Source organism: Parus major, chromosome 8 (assembly GCF_001522545.3).
Source record: "Parus major isolate Abel chromosome 8, Parus_major1.1, whole genome shotgun sequence".
In the NCBI taxonomy this organism is placed as follows: domain Eukaryota; kingdom Metazoa; phylum Chordata; class Aves; order Passeriformes; family Paridae; genus Parus; species Parus major.
Window position 1 is genome coordinate 10487727 of NC_031777.1, and position 20012 is coordinate 10507738.

Genomic DNA, 20012 nt, shown 5'->3' on the forward strand with positions numbered 1-20012 from the left:
GACACGAGCAGGTGACACATGTGTGGACAGGAGCAGGTGACACATGCAGACACGAGCAGGTGACGTGAGGACACATGCATACAGGCCTGCCCACCGTGGTACCACCAAGGCTGATTTTCCCCCAGTGCCAAAACAGCTCTGCCATTGGGTTCAGTACTTGTCCTAGCCACAAGATTATGTGACGTGGGACAAGGGACTTTGTGTATGTCATTGCAAAACGGGGTTGCTGACACTGCTTTGGGAAGTTTTAGTGACAAAGGGCTGGTAGTTTTAAACCCTTGTATTTTAAAGTCTTAAAATTCTGACCTAATGTCAGATGAGAATAAAACAGTGATCGCTTTTGGCCTTCAACTGCTCTGGAACATTTATTATTCATATTTGTTTTTAACAAATACTGTGCAAATCAAAGAATGTTCACACAGAAGCTGCAGTGTCCACTGAGAAGTTGGGAACATGTTTTTGTTGTCTATGAAAACAGACATGCTGGGGGTTGAATTTGATCCAGTGGCTATAATATTCCATGCACCAGAAGAATGAAACAACTTCATTTATATTTTAAATGTTTCAAATCAATACTTCCCTTCATATTCTGTGACCCCCGCCAGGAAACTCTTATAACTGAAAATTTAAAGAATAGATTTTAAGTTATGAATAATGTAAGGCTGTCATAGGGGAAAGCAACAGTGAAATACTGCTGACAGAAACAATCAGTACATGTTTATACTGAAGAACAAACCTTAGCAATTCCATCTTGCATAACATAGCTTTTAAAATCCTATACAAACTTTTCAGTTTTCCCAGAAATGTCAGCAGTCTTCCTCAGCCTTAAACTCCACTGGAGAATACACAAGCTGTTTCTGTTTCTCAAAGACCGAGCTAATCTGGAAGTAAAATGTATGCATATATAAAATAAATAGCTCTATGAAAAATAATAGAGAACTAATTGATGCAGGTAAAGAAAGAGGTTATATTTGAAAAAAAAACCAAACCCAAAAGTCCTTAATACAGGGAGGTCTAGCAGTATTTGTTTCTCAAGCAGCAGGTTATTACCAGGAATAGATCTAGCAAGATAGGACAGGATCCATTTTGGGGAACAGAGAGTCAGATGGTGAACAAGAGCTTCCTTACATTAAAGCATTCCTCAGGGCACAAGTGTGCTGCTCAAAATGAATTGAGTGTTTTTTGCACACTGACAGAGAGTTACCATCCATTGAAAATAAATAGAGGACCTGTAGACCTGGTGAGTAGGAAGAGACATGGTGCCCTGACAGAATCCTTCTAAAAATGCTTGCATGACACAGAGCTTTATCTTTAATGAATTTAGGCATAATTAGCAGAAGCTCCTTGAATTAGGCAAATAAAAACATCAAGAAGAAAAATATAATGGCCACTTCATTAGAGAATATTTTTGTAAGTAATACTTCTGGGGATGAAGGAATTATTGTTTGTGTCTGATGTGTTTATAGCTGTGTTCTCTGTCTCAGACAATGAGGGCTGCAGAGGAGAAGGAGGGAGACAGCTCACTGGGATTTAGGATGGTGCCCACAGCAGTCATGACCTCCTTTCCCACCACTGCTGTTTATTGTCGTTCCTCATCTATTCTCATGCCTGCTCAGCATTTCCTCCTGTTGACCTACACAAGCTAGGAGGGGAGAGCATTACACAGGACTCAGAAGTGTCCCCAGATCTTGTTAAAGCAAGCCTGTGCTTGCAAACTGGGTGAAAAAACATCAGGAGAGAAAAAGGGCAGCACTTGTAGATTTTCTGATATACACAGATTTATCATGATATATAGCAGATTGACTGAACCAAATGCCTTAGTGGCCATATAATCATATCACAAAGGGAACAAGCTTCTGGCATCTGTTCTTCTAACAGAAGTTGAATGTAGCTTGTTTTTTTTGGTTTTTTTTGAGAATAAAATATTTTTATTACTTTTTTTCTTTTCCCTATGCAAATCACTCCTGTATTTTGACTCAGTTTTACCCCTTCATAATATTCCCTGGGTTTTCAGATGCTGACCTACCTGTGAAGGTATAGAACTCTACAGAAAAAAGTCTTAGTCTGTACCAGGTTTCTCTTGAGATGCAAGCACTAAACAGCTGCCCCTCTCAGTCTAACCAGCCCTTGCTCCTGTGGCTGCGAGGCAGAACAAGTGCCCTGCTCTCCCCTACACCTCAGGGCAATTCTTCCTTTTTTCTTGCTTGAACAATGTAGTTATAGTAGCTGAGTTTTTAAGCTGCTTTTTTTTTGGCTTTTTTTAAATGTGCCAAGTTTATGATGATATCAAAGGTATACATTTTATTTGTTAGGAGCTAGGGGGAAGCTCTGCATACAGGACACTGAGACTGGACTTTATGTTGAATTAACTGTGTTTGCATTGCAGCAATATTTGCACAACTGTCCAAAAGGTCTCCCTCCTGCTACAACATACACTCAGCCCATTTTAAATTGCTGAATCTTTTTCAGTGCCAATAAGCTCTTTTTTTGTGGTCCTAATATGCACAAGAGATTTTTCAAAAGGCCTGGTATAATAAAGCACAGTCAAAATTCCCAAAATCTCCAATTTTTTCCAAGAGTCAGCACTCAACCACTGTTACATAATTTAATTTTAAATGCCAAATGTCTCTAAAAATCTGTGAGTGATGCATCAAGGGATGCTCTTTGGATGAAGCCTTTAGAGCATATGTATCTCCTCTCCACAATTCACAAGCAGGCTGAATGTCAGCCACACACTTCTTGTGCATTTGTTAGTCAAACCACGGGTATGACTGTACAGTGAGGAAACCAGGGAACATTAAAAGTATATCCTTTGGAATCAAAACACACAACCCTTTGTCATTCCTGTGGTATCGCTGTCTCGCATCTCTCCTATTTAAAGCATCTATATTTTATGAAGCACTAGCAGACAAACAAACAAACCAACATATAGACCACAAAGTCACCATTAGTCTGCAAATGTAGCCATTGGAAAGTCATTGGAAAGATGAGATATTTCAGGATCTGCTCTCTCAATATAGTGATTCGGTATCTTTAAAAACAAAAAGTTTGGATATGTATTTTAAGACATCAAGTCTAAAGCATGAGCTATTTGTCCATGTCAGAATGGAGGCTGTTGCTGTCATCCACCTGGAAGGATTTACTGTTGGAAAGAATTACCACACTGAGGGTTACTCCTGCAGTGTCTAACTGACCTACCTGATGAGAAGGTAAAAGGATACAAACTGCTTTGGGTGTGTAAGGATTCTACACTGCTGGAACTTTCTTTCAAGACATGTACACTAGAGGGGAAATGAAATACTCTTTTTAATTTTACTTTTTATTTCATCCAACTCTTTCTCCACTCCCCCTTCACCACTCAGGAATAAAACATTAGAACAAATAAAATGGAAAAGGAGGATGAAGCCCTTTATTCACCCCTGCCCCAACCCCCCTCCCATCTAGCTTCTGGATTAAACATTTTCAGTAGCAGAGTATTAGCAGCTAATGACGCTCACATTGTTTGATCTCTAGTTCATTACTAACTGTAACCCACCATTCTCCAACCACATCTTCCTATCTTTTAATTCTTCTTTGTTGCAGAGGGCAAGGAGCTGCCCTTGCTGGCAGACTGCAGTTCCTATGGGACACAAGTGAATAAAAATGTAACTGGCCCCTTGCTGTTTTGCTGTCCTGCTGGAAGAACTATTTCAGGGGCATTAAAAGGAAGGAAGGCTTGGCTCCATAAACACTTAAGCTTCTAAAATGATCAACAATTTTCTGCATTGACAAAGTATAATAGCTTTACTTTTTTATTGTAAAAGGAGATGCTCCTCCTGAAGGTTTCCACTCCTTTGAGCAACACGGGCAGTGACTGCCCATGCGCTTCGACTGGAGGAGTGACAAACACATCATGGAAAAGGGAATCAAAGACGGTGAGAAAGGAGCAGCTGGAGGTGTGCAGGGTGCAGGATGAGGGAAGGAGTGTTTCCCAAAGTGGGTCACTGACAAAACAGATGCCTTGTCACACTGCAGCTCTGTTCCCTGGCCCAACTGCAATTGCTGCTCCCTCTTCCCGCTGTCTCTGCTCCCCCAAGGGAGCAGAGGGTTGTGGGACCTGCTGTGCTCTAACTGCTGGTCAGAAATGGTAATTTTTTGGGAAAAAAAACCCTAAAAAAACTTTTCCAAGTAATTTCTTTGTTGTGCTTACATGGTAAAATCAACAGCTCTGGTTCTATCTTAGGGAAGAAACAGACCACAGTTCAATAAATATAACAAAAATCTAAAAGGCTAATGAAAAAGATCAGCTACTAAAAAAATGAATTTCATGTTTCCTCTCTTGCACAAAAGGCTGCCAGACTTTCCTGGACTCCAGTGCAGGATTGGCTTTTCTGAACAGGACTAAACCAAAGCACTATAGAACCATTACCAAATCAAAGAAGTTAAATTACTATGCTTATGACAATTTCAGTCAACACCATCCAAACATCTAAAGATCCTTACTGCACAAGAGAGTTAAAGGGGAAAGTAAGTAAAATCTGTTTTACCACATATAAAAGTCAGAAACAATAAACAGTCCTGCAACCATTCTGTATCTGGTAACTTGCATTAAAATATATATAAAGTGTTCTGGGAACTGAAGCAATGCTTCACTTCAATAAAACTAATGTAATTAAAGAGAAAGAATCCTGTTCTTTCTCTGCTTGCAATTTCAAATGAGAGCTTCCTAAAACTTGTGACCATTGCTGGAATCCAATTCAGGATCTCAGCTTATCAAATTCCCAGCTCGGGCACCATGCCTTTGAGGTATTATGAAGTGCTGCTCATCACAATATCCCTGTCTATAAATGCTCCCAATAACTTTAAAGTGCAGACACCCCATTTTGAAACAGGCAAGTGTTCACTGTGAATCAAAATGGAGTCACCAAACACGTGTAGCCTTTAGCCCGTGCTTCTTTTCTTGCAAGGTAACAAAGGAAAATGTGTTAGTGCAAAAAGTCTCTTTTGTAACATTTTAAACTTGGAAAGCTTTGCGGGATAGCACACCTAAACAATGCCACAGCTTTTTGAGACCCTGTAGACCACACATCTTATTCTGTAATTCATTCTGGGACTGAGAAACTGCCAGGCTAATGAGCTCTCCTGCAGCCTCTTCCCCTGCAGGTGCTTCCCTGGAAGCACAGTCTTAAATCAGACTGCCATGCCAGATGTAACCTCCTGAACAAACACCAGTCCTCGCTCCCAACGTGGTCTGAGCAAGCCACAGCAGCATATGACTTTGATGAAATCACAAACTTCTTTTCCATTCAGACAGTGGAAGCCAAATTAATTCCTCAGCTTCTTTAATGCTGAGAGCCACATCTTGGGAATTCAATACAGGAATATATTAATCTCTCTGACAGGTGATAGTGCAATATATTACTGATGGGGCAGCTAGCACGTCAGCACTGTGATAGTGACCCTGACCAGCAGATGACTGAATGGGGAAGGAGTGAAGGAGCTGCTCTGGCTTGAAGGCACAGCCTCAACTTTGGCAGGCAGTCCTTCACTCGTGTCCCACTGCTCATTTTCCAACGCATTACTTTGTTGCTTCGGTATCCAGGAAACCTCATTACGAAGGTATGTGACAGCCCCTGATAATAGATGTCTGTGGCAAAATAATTGATCCCTGTTTGCAGTGGTGATCTTTAATGCTCATAGGGCATGGGAGGTTATTAGACGGCAGGCACCCTCTGATGGGCTCCAGCGTAATACGTTACCAGACAGCAATGTGCCACCTATCTATCACTTACAAAATAATGTCATCCCTGAAAAAGGGCCTGGCAGCTGGGGTTAGGGGAGGAAGGGGGTTTAATTATATTTGTGGATGAAAAGATGTCCTGAGAAAAGTGTGCAGCCTGATTATTTATTGGCTGTTCAGAAGCAGTCAACACAATATAAGGAAAACATCGGGCTCTCCAATACGGTGGTTCACATTGCTGTTACAGACTCTAGCCTTGAAATCAAGTTCAAGCTGAAGAACAAAATTACCTCCTGCAATATGTGGTTTACTTCTGGAAATGAAAAGGGTAAGAGACGCATTAGCAATGTTGGCATTAGTGGAGGCAGCTGTTTTTAGATATTTGGTATTTCAGGGATGTGAGTTTAGCATCATTACTAGAAGTACAGCTTACTATATTGCTCTGCTAACTTTCCAACAGTGAGCAGATGGTTACCCTATTACCAACCATTTTCATTTAACATATTGTAATGATTTATATACCACATGTCACAGAGCAAAGTAAAAACAGTCGATGGTAACTAATTAGTTGAATGTGAAGATGCATATCTCAAGGTATATACCCTTATTGTAATAAAATTTATTCTTCTTGGTTCATAGGTGTAATGTGTGGTGTTACAGAAATACTGGTGGCAGTTAAATGTGAACCATCATGTCACTTTACCATTGGGACAGTACTGGCATCATTAACATTTCCTCCAGCACTCCCTTACATGCCTATTTTATGAATGATGGTGCACAGAGGACAAATCATAACAATCCATTATGCTCCTCTACCAATCCTTCTTAAGTGTATTTCAAAGTACTTTATAAATCTTAATATATCAGATATTGGCTCATATTGCAGGATAACATCTGGAGAGGGTGGAAGTAGGAATGTTGCCTGGCAGAGAGAAAAGGCACTCAGAGCTATCATAAAGACAGAAATGAATTTACGGGAGAAAATGAAAAGAATCACAAGGTTTTCAAGGGAGTTTGCAAGGAAGAAGCCGGTGACTATTGACAGTAACATGAACATCAGAGTCAGAAGATAGGTTCAGAGGAAGAGTGTAACTTTAGAAACCTGCCCTGCACAGCTAGCACGTGGGCAGGTGTATGAACCGTGTATTGCACTATCCTTGGTACGTCCTAAGGCCTGATCAGACGTAACCTACGGTATGAAGCTATGGATTATCTGCCTTATTCTGAAATGGTTTTTGTTCACTTTTTAGCTTATTTCAAAGTGGTGCCACCACCCCAGATATGTCAAAATAATTGTTAGTGAAGTACAGCTGGGTTACTCCAGAGTATAGCAGCATTTCCAGCATGAAAGTCTGGATGAACTGTTGTGTGAGCAACCAGGTGCTGTTGACAGACTGACTCTAAGGCTCCAAGGACTCAGTATGCTGCAGAAATTACAGGTGGTCTCATTCAGGAGTGGCAGTGTGTCAAGAAGTTCAGCAGTTCCTGCTCTCTCCTAGTGTCATTGGGACACTCTTGCTACTCAGCACCCTTTCATTTCTACTGTATTCCGCAAAGCTTGCGGGACACAGCCCATTCTCCTGCAAAGGGCTGCAGCCAGCACTACGCTTTCCTGAACGCGTCAGCAGCCAGACTTTCTCCTGGGAATACGACCTGCAGTGTAACACCTCGTCTCCTTTTCCCTGACCGTACTGCTGCCTGCTACAATTGCAGCATTGCCATTTGTTTCTGTAGCTCTTTCCTTACTTTTCCATGAACAAGATGATAATCTATGGGAACAGAATTACAGCAGTGTTGAAAAATTACCCTGTAGTTCAGCCCAGTTAACAATACGCTTCACCCATGTTTTACTGAGGACTTTTCACTACAGCCTGCTGTGATCAAATAGGGACTGTGATGACTGATTCCCTTTGTGCATGGGTCACTATTACTGCTGAGGCACAAAAATCCCAGAGGGACTCCAGAGGGAATGGTAAGAAGGGTCTTGCAGACCCCACATGATGATACTATTGAACCTTGACCTTTACTAATTCACTTTCTAGTTTCTAAGTAGGTGTGACTAACACTGGACTGAACAGAACTGGCTGCTTTACATCAGCTCTATCATACAGACATGAGACAGGATGAACAGACTGAGAGGTGTGGGTATTTTGTCATTGTTTTTTTAAAATAGAAGCTGGGATAGGCACCTGACTTCTGTCCTCCCTTCTTCCTTTTTTTCCCTTTTTTTTCTTCTGTCTTCTCTTCCTTTTCATCACTTTTTTTCTCTCATTCCTCTTACATGCATTTGAAACTCAATGGGTTAAAAAGGGTAACTTCACTCAAATTACTCCTGATTTATAGGATGGCACCTGAAACTAGTATCAGGACTGGTCTCTTGCTTCAATACTTAACTTTTAACATATAGGGAGTGATACAGAGGTGATACAGAATTGTACTATGGCACCATTTTAAAGGAAAATTAGAGGAAAGGTTAACTCTCTTAGTTTGAGATAGTTCCCCGGATCACAGCTGAATGATGGGTAAAAGAAAAAAAACAACAACAGAAAAAAAAATTAGCAGAGAGAGAGAAACATCACCTATGTCAAGAGAAAGTACGTGGATATTTTGGGTTCAGGTACTACTTTCTGAGGCACTTCACACAATGAGAAGTGTCCAGGAAAAATCATCTCCTAAGCAGATGCAATCAGGTACTGACATGAACAAAACTAATAGCAGGCAATACCACCACATTAGTACCCATGGAAAGGATCAGAATGTAAACTTAAAAAACCCCCAAACCAACTCACACCTAAAATATGGTGTTCCTGTTACTTGTGAAATAGTTGGAAATTTTTAAACTTTTCATGTGATAATATGTTGTACCACTCCAGCTTTAACTTCAACCAGAAGGACATCCCTGTGCCAGGAGTCATTTGTATATGTGATACAGGAGATCCTTAAGCTTATTTCAGTGTTTGCTTTAAATTGCACTCTTTTCAATTTGAAAGCTTAAAGGAAGAAAGTTTCTGCAAGCTATTGGAGTCACTGAATTTATTCAGAAAGGCTCTTTGGATTGCTTTCCAGCGTACAAAGCAATACAGAAAGAAAAATCCTCATTTCTTTCATCAGGATTTTTATCTCTACTCCTTTAATATTCAATGGCAAAATGAATTATACTACAAAAAGGCTTGATGCCTCTCCTCAAAAACCCTGATCCTGCACGATAGTGAGCTTCCTTGAAAGACAGCTGGGGGAGATCAGTATGGAAATACTTGATATCTTGCAAAAAAGAAAAGATGACCAGATGCTAGTGAGCAAAGGCAGAGAGTGAAACCTGGTGATTTAAACCCACTGATTTCAAAAGCACATAGCAGAATGAGAGTCCTAGACAGCCTTCAGACTCCTCTGCTCTGCTCCCCTTCCAGCCACTGCAACTGAGGCTGCACTAAGCTGATGGACAGGACTTGTGTTACCAGGATGGAGGCTGGAAATCAGTATTAACCAAACACAGGCAGGAGTAAAACCCACCCAGGACACCTGTACTGAGTAAACCCCTGGAGACTGCTCATGTGTGAATAAACACCATGGCTATTTAATTATTTCAGCTCCTGATGAACCTAGATTTGCTTACAGAAAATGAAGGACCATTTTCCTTAGTGACATATTACAGTAGATATATTAAAATGCAAAAATTGCACTTGGGACTTACTGATCAATTGACATGCTCTTAAATACACGTTTCTTTTTCTTTCCTGTTCTCTAATGAGTTTATAATTTAATCAGAGAAACTGCTAGGTATTCAGTCATCTCCTTAAAAGCTTGAAGCCTACATGTCTTAATATTGGTGGCCTCGTTTTGAGCTGAACATCAATGAAAACATTTTCCATTATAAACAAAATTACAGAATTTCTATATATTACCACTTCCCTAGGGCAAAGTTCTGCTTTTGGGTACATTACAGAGGGACATTATCATAGAGTGTTGCCAAGTGTATGAGAGAGTAACACAGCGATTTACTCCAATTAATCCACCCACATCTGCATCTGCGGAATGAGCCAGAGGATGGGACCCAGCACAGCCCAGCCTGCCTGGTGGAACTGACTGCCTGAAGCTGCAGGATGAGCTCCCACTCAGGGCAAGGGCCCTCACCCACCCCAAATCCACAACAGCCTCAGGAGCAGATCAGGCTCACAGCTGGCAGGAGGGGCAGGCTGACTAAGAAGACAAAAAAGCCCCAACCCCTAAGTAGCAAATATATTTTCCTTCAGATAATTTATTCAGATGTTGAGATGGATTTAAATTAGAATAGATAATGTGAGAGCGAGGAACTGTTAAAACTGAGGTTACTTTTCATTTGCGTACTGTGATTTAGAGGTTTCTATTGCAGCTGGAACTGCAACCGCAGCTGAGACACCGTCAGAAAACCCTGGGGCTTAAATACAGAAGCTTCAAGGAGAGAAGAGTATAAAAATAAATTCCAAAGGGCTTAATAACGTTGTGCAGAGACTGGATATTCTGGTGTCAGAAAGAAACTGGTGGCTCTTAGATCAAAACCTAATCATTCAAAAGCAATAAGAGCCTTTGTTTTACCCAGCCAGTCATTCTGTTACCCACTGGGACCATGGTTTTTACAAGCATGCTGAATTACAGTTAATTTACAGTGTATAAATGCACATGTCACTGACAATATAACAGTTGGAGCAAAAATACTTCAAAATTAACATGGTTAAACCTTCAGCAGTTGGATCCAAAATCTGCTAGGAACCTTTAGCTTGACTTCAAAGGAATTATTATCAGCATTTTACTGAACTTCTCCTACAACACTAAGTTTAAAACTGGGAGCTGTACCTCACTGCTTACTGCCAGGACTGTCCTTCATGTGGAATTGAAGACAGGCAGAGCCTGCAGACAGGTCAGGCCACCTCTGCAGGCAGCACAGTGAAAGAAACCTTCCTGAGGCTGCGGCACAGGACACCCTCTGATCCTCTGCAGCAAGGCCAGATGAGGGGGAAATGTCTGCTCTTTCTTAGCTTCCCATCCCAGAAGATTTTATTTATGCATTAGTCGACCTTTCTAGCTGTTAGGACCATCTTGCTTCAGCAGTTAATTAACACAAGTGCCATAATTTAATACAGCTAATGCTACTTTATGCCCTTTAATGTACCTTCCATTAGTGATATTATTGTAGTATTACCCTGTAAATTAAAATAAGATCAAGAATAAGAGAGGCTCTCTTTAATTAAGGTACTGGCACACTGCATCGTCCATTATTCACTAGAAAAAATCACCCTGATTTAGTGAAGCAGACCATCAGTAAGTCAGAATTAGTTCATGTGGATTATTAGGTTTCTTGAATAATGTGAGCACAATGGGGTTGCTGAAATTGCTAACAGCCACGTTTCCTTTTTTTCATCACCTTAATAAATACACAATGGAACTGGTAAATTGAGGAAGAATAAACTGGTGGTAATAGAGGAGGAAAGGCATTCATTGAGAGTACACAGATTTTCATCTCTAATGCAACATACATCAGGCTTATTTCACACCAAAATGCAAAGCAATGACAAAACAAACCTATATTTAGTGGGCAAATCTCCTACCTATAATTCATTGTGAAGTATTAACCACCCCAGACAGTATCCTGTATATTTAACATAGTGGCTTTAAGATAGATGCTTTTCACTGTCATTGATGTTTAAAACAGAGTGAGAAACAAATTACATTTTATGCTGCCTTTAGAAATGTGCTATTATGAGCTTTGGTGATTTTTAACTATACTTGACCTAGAGGTTATGTTTTTCAGAAAATGGACTAGCTTTAAAGTGTATCTGCCAGCATCCCTCATCCACTACATGTCAAGCTCCTTAGTAAACCTCCCTTTGTGTCCTGTCCTCATGGAATAATCTAGTCTAGTTTTACCAAATTTATATAAGTAGCTGCGTCTCAAAGCCCAGAATATGAATCTTGGTAGCAAAACAAAATAATTTTGTCACAATTTCCAGTTAACATTTTAAATTCAGGAGCAAGAGCTGGAAAGCTCAGCTGAACTGGGAACAGTGGCACAACTGCCCCTGTAACCCTTGCTTCCCTCCACTGGTTCCCTGTGCTCAGGGCATGCCAGGGCACATGCTGGGAATGTTGATTAGGAGATTTAGGTGGGGAGAGGCCATAATATTTCTGGAAGAGACAAAAAATACCAAAAACTAGGTAATGGGGCTTATTGCAATTGGTGCCACTAAACAACCTGCTGTGTACTGCAGCCCCACAGCTACTGGAGCAGCAAGGAAGCCCTAAAGACTTTAACAAGGAAGGCTCGCTAGATATTGAAGGAAATGGCCCCAAATCCCAAAAGAGCTGTTCTTCTCATTAGCAGAAAAGTGATAATAATTCACATGAATCTAATCTAGTGAGGTACTATTACACATCAGATACTTCTTTTAAAGCACATGTCCAATTACTGCAGAATTTAGACAACAAGCATCAGCATCAGATAAATTCTCTGTACAGTCACGCTTCATTTCTGTAGATAATTTTTCACAAGATTGGTGAACCCCAGATGTGCTTACAAGGTTTCTGTTTCTAATTTGCATGCAATGCACTCTTTTTTAATCCTTCAGATGCTTTCTTTGATAAAGTAATGATAATCTAATTGAAGTCAGACTAAGCTCCAAATGGGTTTTCAGATGAGGAACAGGCTTTTCCTGAAGCCTAAAGACCCACAAATCCTGAGCTGCGATACGATGCCTCAGTAGAGCTAACCTGTGTGGAGCCCAGTGGAAAAAATATACACATTAAATAGGTGTTATTTTTTTATATTGAGTCTAATTTTACCAAACTATTTCAAACAGTATCTTAAGCTGTTCGTGATCCACTTAGCCCTCCCAGGAGACTTCTGAAAAATAATTTACAAAGTAACTAATGAGCATTGCAAGAAGAATTCTTAAAACAGCAACATCTATTTTAGATTTTCAAATGTTGGACTAGGAATTCTGTATGTATGGATATACTGTTTGTGTGGACTCAGAAGATTGTAACTGCATGTTAAATCTTCAGACCTAAGAAATGTATTTTGATGATTTGATTTTTGCTACAGGAATCACAAAAATATTGCCAGCATTGTTTTATATAATCACTGTGGCTATTTTTTTCACTCAGTTCTGAGGCTGCAAAGAAAGTCCCATGCCTTCCAAGATAGATTAGCTCTTCTGTTTGTTTTCATAGTTAGATTCTCTCAAAGAAAAAGAAAAAAAGTTTTTTAAAAAGGAAGTCTTAAACCCTTATAGGAAAAACAGAGGAAGAAGAAAAGGTATATTAGACTGGCGAGTGAATTGCTAATTGAGGTGATCCCATTTATTTCTTCTAAACAATTTGGCATCCAAACCCCATACAAAGGGATCACCCTCCTGCTTGAGGGCATTCAGTCAATTGCCAGTAAAAATTTCCTGATAGGAATGTCACTGCAGTTATTATTTCTAGGACTACAGCACTTGATATCAGCCACAGCTTGCCCTAGAGGGAACCATTTGTCTTGAACCCAGCTGAATAATCATCTTTGTTATATTCAAATCAGTCTATCTAAAACACTTGGGTTTTTTCCATTTTAATTCAGCTTCTCTGCATTTCAGAGCTAATTAAAGTACAAGGCATGGACTCTAATCTTCGCTGCTTTCCTTCTTCACAGCCAGACCTAGTGGGAAGGGTTTGTACAAGGGCTGCTGTATCAATCACAGCTCACATTAGAGTCCTGGAAAGGTCAAATGATAAAACAGAATCTGTTTTTATTTAACTGCCACTGGATCAGTGACTGCCTAAGAGAAGAAAGTGTCCCACTGCAAGGGTGAATTCCTGAGCCAACACATGAACAATGCCATCCTGCCTGTGAGAGCCAGGGCTCAAGATCCAAGGCGAATGCCAGCGAACACCCAGACCTGGTGCCACTGAGTCAGAAACTTCTGGTATGAGAGCAATGGCCTTCAGCTGAGACAGATTTCCAAGGAACTTTGGCAGAAAATATCATCTTGTTTGGGGAAATAAACAGTTTTGAATACCTTCTCAAATTAAACACACATGCCTGTTTCTAAAGTTATATATTCTCTTACCTTCCATATACCCTTATGTCTGAAATTGCATAAAAGTAGCGTGCCAGGTGTTGCTCATCTACATATATTTCACCAGTTGCTGGCCTAAGCAGTCTTATCCTCAGATCTGTGATGGTAAAGAAATCTCTTAACTTCTTGGTGGTGTCAAGCTGGCCATAAAGAGAAGCCATGTTATGAAGCCGAGGTCCAGCAAAAAAAGCAAATCTGTCTTTGATTTCAAAGTGGATTATTTTACTATTTGTCATGTACCCGGTAGAGTATTCCTCTGTGCAAATGATTTCTAGGACTGTGTGCTGTGATAAATCCCTCACTGATTTTGGATCCATGTGAAAAGCATCTAAGCAGTCTGTGGCATAGTATTGATAGGGCTGCCAAGTTCGTCCATAGTCGAGTGACTTCTCCAGGATCATTTGGTCTGGACGGCCAGATTCAAAGGTGATAACTATGTTATCTGTAAGCTCAATGGTTTTGTTCCAGGAGAGTGTAATATTAACATGAAGAGGCTTCGGATAATCCTTCCAAGTTGTGGACTGCCAAAACGTGGAGGGGTGTCTTCCTTCCAGATCAAACATCAGTTCTGGAGGATGAGCCAGTTCTTGGGTACTCGCGTCACATTCATTATTGCACATGTAGGGATTCCCCTGGAAAAGAGCAAAGCAGTGTTACAAGGGGCACCATGGAGGTGAGTGTGACACGTGTTTCTTGACTGAGGACTGCTTTTCTCCAGGAGGGAAGCCAAGAAAACACAAATGCCTGCTAGTAATAACTTTATCTTAATGAGATTCATCCTGGCTGTTTTACCTGTTAAAGTAAATGTACAAACGCAACATAGAGAGCACCCTTGCTTCTGTAATATAAACAATTTTCTTAGTATATATTAAAGAAAAAAAAAGCTTATTTACCCTGAACAGCTTGGACCAGGGATTGAGTCACAGAAGACTAAGAACAGTATGCAAGTCTCTAATAGCTCAGTAACTCCAACTCTTAGAAATAAGCAGCAGCCAAAGAGAATTTCTTTTTGAAACAAGCATGTTCCTCAGAGCTCTGCCCAAAGGAGAACTAATTTTTAGGACAAGTGTATTTTGCTAGCAGTGCAGCCTTTGTATACTCGGTATGAGCCAGTACTCAGTACACTTTCAAGTTTCCTTTCACACAGGTGGGAAATTTATCATGCTTAACTTGTGCTCCCAGCTCAACACTGCCTTGCCTTAAAACACTTACACTTGCAACCAAAAGCCATTAGAAAAACAGTGTTCTGTCAGCTCCAGGGCTTGATTCAGGTATCTGCCATCTTATTACAGGGAACCCAAGTACTTCAGAAAAGACTTTTCATGAGGCACCAGGTTCAATTTATCAGGACAAGATAATCCAGCACTTGATTAGGTGGGAGATGTCAGTGGCTCCAGCTGGAACACTGCCGAGGTGGCTGGAGATCTGAACTGAGGGTTGAGTTAAAAACAGCAACAAAAAAAGCTTGCCAACAGTGCACAGCTTTTACTGCTGCTTGTCCTCTGAAGCAAGGTGAAAGTGAATTATTCTCTTTCTGGTCTTTTGATGCATTAACTTTCACACTACAATCTTCTGCTTCTTCACAAAGGCTATTTTGTCTGCAGATTGGGGATATCTTGCAGCATAGTTGCCAAGATATCAGACCCTGTAGGCTGCACTGAATCACGTATATCTAATTTCAGCTTTCAACAGTACATTAGTATTTTGCTACTTCTTCATTCTGTGTTTGTTCCAGAGAGCAACTGCTGCTCCGTATCCTTCCCTCAGCCTGACACTGGGATTGTGGAGGAAGCCTCTATTCACTGATAGTCAGCACTGCTGGGGAAAAATATGCACATGCCTATACCTAGCAGAGCTGGATGAGGTCATTAATGTAGCTGTTACTGTCATTAGTCAGAGTTCCCTACACCTGCCCTGAGAAGAGAACAAGCTCTGGCATGATGATCAACCTTTTATTTTCTTATAACTGCAGTTATATTTCTCTCCATCTCAAAGCCTGAGGGCAATGAAGTGACTCAATGCTATCCAGTGTGGAAAACAGGTTTCAAACGTGAGTTTCCACCTTGGCCACTGCTCTGCTCCTTGATATAGTCCCATGAAACACAAGCAAAAGAACTTCTGCACTCACTTTGACCTCCCCACTGGCAACTTCCTCTTACCTGGGCTGGAAAATACTATTTTCTTTCTCTGTCCTTCTTGTTAATACAGCTGAATGTTAAAACTGACAACGATTCACTGGGACTGGAAGTTAGGGGAAGAAAAACACTACAAGACAACAAAAAGGGTTATTTGAAAACCAGCATGCTGCTTGTTACACCAACAGCTTCAAAGCATGCAGCTGTAACTGGAAAGACTCTGCAAAATATTGTCTATAATCTGTTACAGCTCTGATTTCAAGCTCATGATTGCTATTTCTCTGCCTTCCTTTTGAATAAAACAGTGAAAATTAAAAGTAAGTTTCAAGCAGAAGAGAGAAAACACAGAATTTTTTAATATTTAAGTTCCATTTAATATATCAGATACAAATGCCAGAATTTGCTAACTTACACAGGCCTGTTTTCCTCAGGGAAAATATACATATTGTGAAACCTGTAAGATTCTGGACCCTTTGGCTATATGTAAATATCAGTTTATCAGAAGATGCTCAGGTGGCATAAATCACACCTGAGGTTGTGCAGAAAAATCTGGTCACTTATATCTTTGTACCTCTAACCTATATGCTTTATGCTTCTGCTTTGGCAAAAGCAACTCCACTGGGCAGTCACAGGTATCAGAACCCGGGAAATAAATGCTCCCATGTAGCCAGACAGGAGCATTAAGCACTGGTGAGGGATGGCTTTAGTTTCCTGCTCCACAAGCAACCGCTGAGTCTGTTGTGATTCTTTGTGCTAAAAACTAAAGCCACTCTGATCCGTTAGTCCCTGGATGCTGGAGGAAGCATGTTTTATGACTTCCAGCAGCTAACCCAGGTTGTATGGGATGTAGTGTTTCTTTCTCTATATTAGTTGATTTATTTTACTCCCTTTGCCTTTAATCTTTTGCTTTTTAGCAAAAGCTTAGATACCAACAGAATCAGAGAATGACTGGGAGAGGGGCTCTAAAAGCACCCCACAAATTAATGTGAATCCAGTATGACATTGAAAGCTGGTAGCCCTAGCTTGCAACAGAAATGCAGCCTACAACTATGTGCACAGAGCTTTTGAGGGAAAGATGAGACTTTTCCAATTACTGGCAGAGTATTGTGAGGAATAGGTCAGAATCACAGCGCTGTCCTGTCCTGCACCTGAAACTCTTACCAGTGGTAACAGTGGTGCCACAGATTGCCACTGAAACACCAGGGCAAGGACATCACTGCAAATGAGAATCCTAATAAAAGCTTCAGGAATATCCTCACCAGTAAACTGAATTATTCTTTAAATTTTATGGCACAGAATTCTCTTTTAAGAGGTGAATGATTTGATGACACCAAAATAACCTGTGTGGAGTTCAAGTGCTTGAAAAAGAAAATCAGGAGAAAAAAAAAAAAAAATCTAAGCTGCTTATAAGCCAATAAAATAAATGTCCTGAATTCTAACAGGAGGAGAGAAATTATGAGTTTATGTAAATTCCCCTCTGTCTACTGACATGGCAATTGCTGATGTAATTTTGAAATATTTAACATAATTATTGCTTCAGAGGCTTGGAATCAGGTTCCCATTTTCTCTATTAACAACTTGGCTTTCAACTGCTTCTAATTAATCTTAAATGTAATTTGCATGGTAAGTCATACTTACATCACCAAAACAGTCTAAAAGGGTCTTACTCTACACAAATGTCCCTCAGTACATGTTATTATGAAAACAATTAATTTAACTGGGATTAGTTACATATTTTAATGCCTTGATCTCTATGATAATCCTCTTTAGGACTTGTCTCAGTAAAATGAATACAACAAAGACAAACTTTGTCCAATTTGTGAAAACTAAGATCAGTCTGTGTTGGGGCCATCTGAAGGACCAAAGCATTAGCATCTTTAAGTAATTTTGTTCCTAGCATGCAGCTGTAAATAGATCTTCATTTAAGCCTTCCAAGAAGCAGCTCTTCAGTAGGACAAGGTGGAAAATATTTATAACTTTTTAAAATGATATTTAAGCCATTAGGAGAGTTCTAAATAATTAAATATTGATATGTACTTCTAAACACTTTATTGCCAATTAGCATAAAAAGTAGCTGAGTCTTTCCCAACACCACAACCATGACCACCTAAAAGAAACCCACTGTTTTCCTGTACAGTAATGGGAGATTGATATTAGATAGCTCCTTGCAGGCAGGCAAATTAAGCTGCTATTGATTCTGGTTTTGGCTGCTCATGGAATTGAAAATATTACTGAAACTACTGACATAGTCCAAGTGTTGGCTTTAGGAAGTACCTGATTTGCAGGCACAGTGAGGACATGTGGCTGTATCACAGGACTCGATCACATTCTGCCCAGGCTGGAAAAAGCAGAGTTACCTGAGAAGCTCCTGAGCAGGGCTGACTGGTCCCAGTAGGTTTCTCCTCAACTAGCTTGATTTAGTTTGTTTTAGCACACAGCATTGTTCCTTTGTGCCAGCCAGCTTGAACTTTTATAGTGGCATTGGAGGTGCTCTGCAAGTGTCCCTGGCTGGGACAGGGTGCTGGGGATGGCCTTGCTCCCCCTGGGCAGCAATGTGTCTTACCAAAATCCTCTCCAGGAACAGCACAGTGACCCTAAAGTGTGGATTTAGGTAGAAACACAGGTCCAGCAGTAGTGTGACTTCTGAACATCAGCAAGGGAGCAGCTGCAGTACTGCTGCTCAGGTGAAGCCTCTGCTCTCTCACCTGTACAGCTCCCACACAGGCTCAGGGCTCAACAGAAGATGTTGCTTCTTTAACTTTGTTCCCTGACCACGTTAAGACCTCATGGACTTTCTCACTCAGGAACAAAGACAGAGGGGCTTAACTCTTGTGTAGCATGAATACTGGAAGCTGTATCACAGATTACATGCTGTAATGGACACCTGGCTAAATCCCTACAGAGGATTATAACTTGCATTATCAAACTGGTGAAGGCTGCTGAGGTCAAGCTGGCTGAGATTTTAAGAAGAACCAAAATAAACTTTCAAGAAGTGAGTCACTGCAACTGATTTTCATACCACTGCCACAAGGTAATTAGATCAGATGCACAAGACAAGAAATAAATACAGCCTCACTTATGTCTGGAGTATGGCTGTGTGGTAAATTACTACATTCAAGTCACACTTTTGGAAATTATAATAGAGTACTTCTGTTTTCCTTTTCAAAAGATCATGACAATTAATTCACTTGGTGCATGCTGTACATTGTAGGTGATTAATTAGACAGTAACAGCTAACAGCAGCAATTGCCCTAATGCTTACATTTTACATGTGGTTTCTAACAAGGAATTACTTGTTTACTGTGACAGAGCCAGATTATGAAACCATTAATTGTGATATACTACTTATTAGGTGGTGTTCTGCTAAGGGCAAACAGTCAGTGAGTTGGAGGATTGGCAAGGCCCAGGACCTGGTGCATGATCATTGATGTTATCAAAGACACTACATCCATTAGCTGATTTGAGAGCATCTCAGTCAATGTCTGCAGAATTATTGCTGCAATGACGACAGGAATGGCTGTAGACAAGAACATTTTACCATCAACAGCCTTTCATCACTGCAGTGACAGCATTTTAAGTTAAAGTTAGGACAGAAAAAGTGCTAAAATCTGAGTGGAAGATTTGATGCTTTTTCAAGAGCTCCCAAGCGAGGGCATCTGGATGCCCAGACTAGCACTTTGAACTCTGAGCTGCAGGCTGAACAATGTACATTCTTCATAATGAGCAAAAAAGAAAATAAAAGCATGTTTAAATCAATACCTTCTGGGGAGACTTAAAAAGATTAAACCAGGGAGGATGTGACTGGCCAAAAATAGACAATAATGCTTAACAACTTCATGTACTTTAAAGCTTGAAAGTACATTGTAGATTATGGTCCTGATCCTGCAACAAACTTGGTGTAAGAAGGCCCTAGTAATTCAGACTTTAAAAATATATTGAAATCTCTAGAAATCTGGCACTTTGCTGTATGGCACACAAACCTAGCTAATAATTCTTTATGAGAACACCTCCACAAGGTATGGAATCCTATACCAAATTTACATATAGATGCAGAATTAGAAAGAAATG

At 40.3% G+C, this 20012-nt stretch overlaps 1 protein-coding gene across 7 annotated transcripts in view; it reads right to left on the bottom strand.

Annotated features, from left to right (window-relative positions):
- Window positions 1-20012, bottom strand: part of NTNG1 (netrin G1) — a 151821-nt gene that overhangs the window by 72384 nt on the left and 59425 nt on the right. For all 7 annotated transcript variants that reach the window (XM_015636365.3, XM_015636359.3, XM_015636358.3 and 4 more), the window contains exon 3: window positions 13801-14441. In XM_015636365.3, the coding sequence (XP_015491851.1) occupies window positions 13801-14441 (641 nt within the window). The remainder of the gene's footprint in view (window positions 1-13800; window positions 14442-20012) is intronic.